This window comes from Aplysia californica, unplaced genomic scaffold, assembly GCF_000002075.1.
Source record: "Aplysia californica isolate F4 #8 unplaced genomic scaffold, AplCal3.0 scaffold00937, whole genome shotgun sequence".
NCBI lineage: Eukaryota > Metazoa > Mollusca > Gastropoda > Aplysiida > Aplysiidae > Aplysia > Aplysia californica.
Genome location: NW_004798207.1, coordinates 153396 through 155282, shown reverse-complemented (window position 1 = coordinate 155282; position 1887 = coordinate 153396). Strand labels below are relative to the sequence as shown.

Below are 1887 nucleotides of genomic sequence, written 5' to 3'. Positions count from 1 at the left end.
CTCCTCCTGTCCTCCTCATCCTCTTCCTCCTCCTCCTCCTCCTCTTCTTTTTTTTGTTCTCTTCCTCCTTTTAAAAAAAACAATACAACATTTTCTTCATTTTTCATGCCGTGAACCACTTGTTTGTGCTTAGTCCTGTCTGATAAAATTTGTGTTTTGTTTTTGTTTTCAGATAACATTCCTCATACAGACCGTGTGCTCATATCTTCTCTCATTATGTGGTGAGTATCATGATGGTACATTCTCCTTGTCTGTTTGTCCATAGGTTTTTTTAATTTTTGTGTTTATGCGCTCTACTAAACTCTATTTAGGTCATTTCGAAGGTGGAGCCTGTGTCAGGACTCTGAACTAGGAGGTACAATTTTTTTTTTTCATGGCTGAGAAAAAGTAGAGCCCCACACGGATTCGAACCCTGAACTTTTGCTTTCTTCTGTTTGTGATTCTGAGAAACCCACCTGAACTAAGCTGGGATTTGTTTTGTTTCGCATTTTTGTTCCTGCCCATTCCTATCAAATAACACTTTTGTGTTTTTAGTAGACAAAACGGAATGTGCGCAAACTATTTTTTCCTGGTAGAGTCTAGAAACAGGCAACCCTCCTTCCCACTCCCTTGTAGAGCCAGCATTTCTTTTGTCATGAAAAATTCCGAAATGTTTGCACAAAGTCTCACACTTTTGTGGTGATGTTGTTAGTATTAGTCCTTACTCTAGAGGACCAGTAAGAGATTGTCAAAAGTGACAATTTTACAAGCCTTGGCAAACATCTTTTTTTCTTTTTTTTTGGTCGTCACAACTCATGGACTGGAATCTCAAAGACTCACAGACCCAGGGGTAGTAGAAGCTTTACAGATCTGTGCTGTTGTCCAGTCTCTACTACTTACTTGTCTTTGGTTTGGCTAACTAATCTATGGCGTCGGTGGCCTAGTGGTTAGGCTCTCCGACTCGCAACCGTAAGGTCGTGGGTTCGAATCCGGTCAGGGGCCTGACGTTATGTCTTTGGGAAAGGCACTTTACACAAATTTTCCTCACTTCACCCAGGTGGGAATGGGTACCTGGCTATAGACAGCGAAAGATCTTGTCAGTTTGTTAGTGTTTGAGCACTTTATCAGCTGCTTGCACTGTATGCTTCACGGAAAGCTGAGAATGTTTCGGAGTGTTGTATGGTCTGCTGGGGTAATAACATAGTGTAAAGGGCATAGAGCCTGCTGTTGAGTGGGGACATGCGCTACACAAATGCTATCTATTATTATTATTATTATTATCTATACAAAACTGTGGTTCTGTAAATCTGCCAAAGACCAAAATACTAATACAATCTCTTGTACTGTTGTTAGTCCACCTGTTCAAAAGAAAAAACCACAGTTATTTATTTTATTCCCAGGAGAACGGTTTGAAAGTGCCATAGCGATGTCTGCGTGGATACTTCAGTGTCTGTGGTGGTTCCCAAGCATGGCTGTCATCAAACTGACCAGCATCATCAACAACAACGTGAGTGGTTTCTGTCCGCACTGCGCTGTTTTGTTTCACATTTAGGCCAATCAAATAAATGGGATGTTTAATCTATTTTTTAGATGTTGTTGTTAGCGATCCAGTTGCATCTGAGCATCTATTTTTTTAGATAAGATAAGATAAATCTTTGTAGTCCAGATCCTGGCAGATTGGTTTGGTGTTGCACCACGTATACTCGTACACACACACACATAAACACACACATAAACACACACAATATATATCTACAGTACAGTGTGTTTTTGTTAACCATTAGTAAGGTTTTATGGAACTCGTAACTGCATAAGGTCATATGAGCGTCAAGGGGTAGATGCCAACAGAGAAGTCCTAAAGAGGAATCAGGCTTACTTTTCTCACCTCTCTAGCTTCAACAGCACAAA

General features: G+C 40.5%; 1 protein-coding gene across 1 annotated transcript in view; it reads left to right on the top strand.

The window, feature by feature from the left end:
- Positions 1 to 1887, top strand: part of LOC101862690 (etoposide-induced protein 2.4 homolog) — a gene marked incomplete in the record, with an annotated part of 17578 nt that overhangs the window by 3443 nt on the left and 12248 nt on the right. Inside the window, 2 exon segments of the mRNA XM_035972979.1 lie at positions 173 to 221; positions 1380 to 1486. Coding sequence (XP_035828872.1) covers positions 173 to 221; positions 1380 to 1486 — 156 coding nt within the window.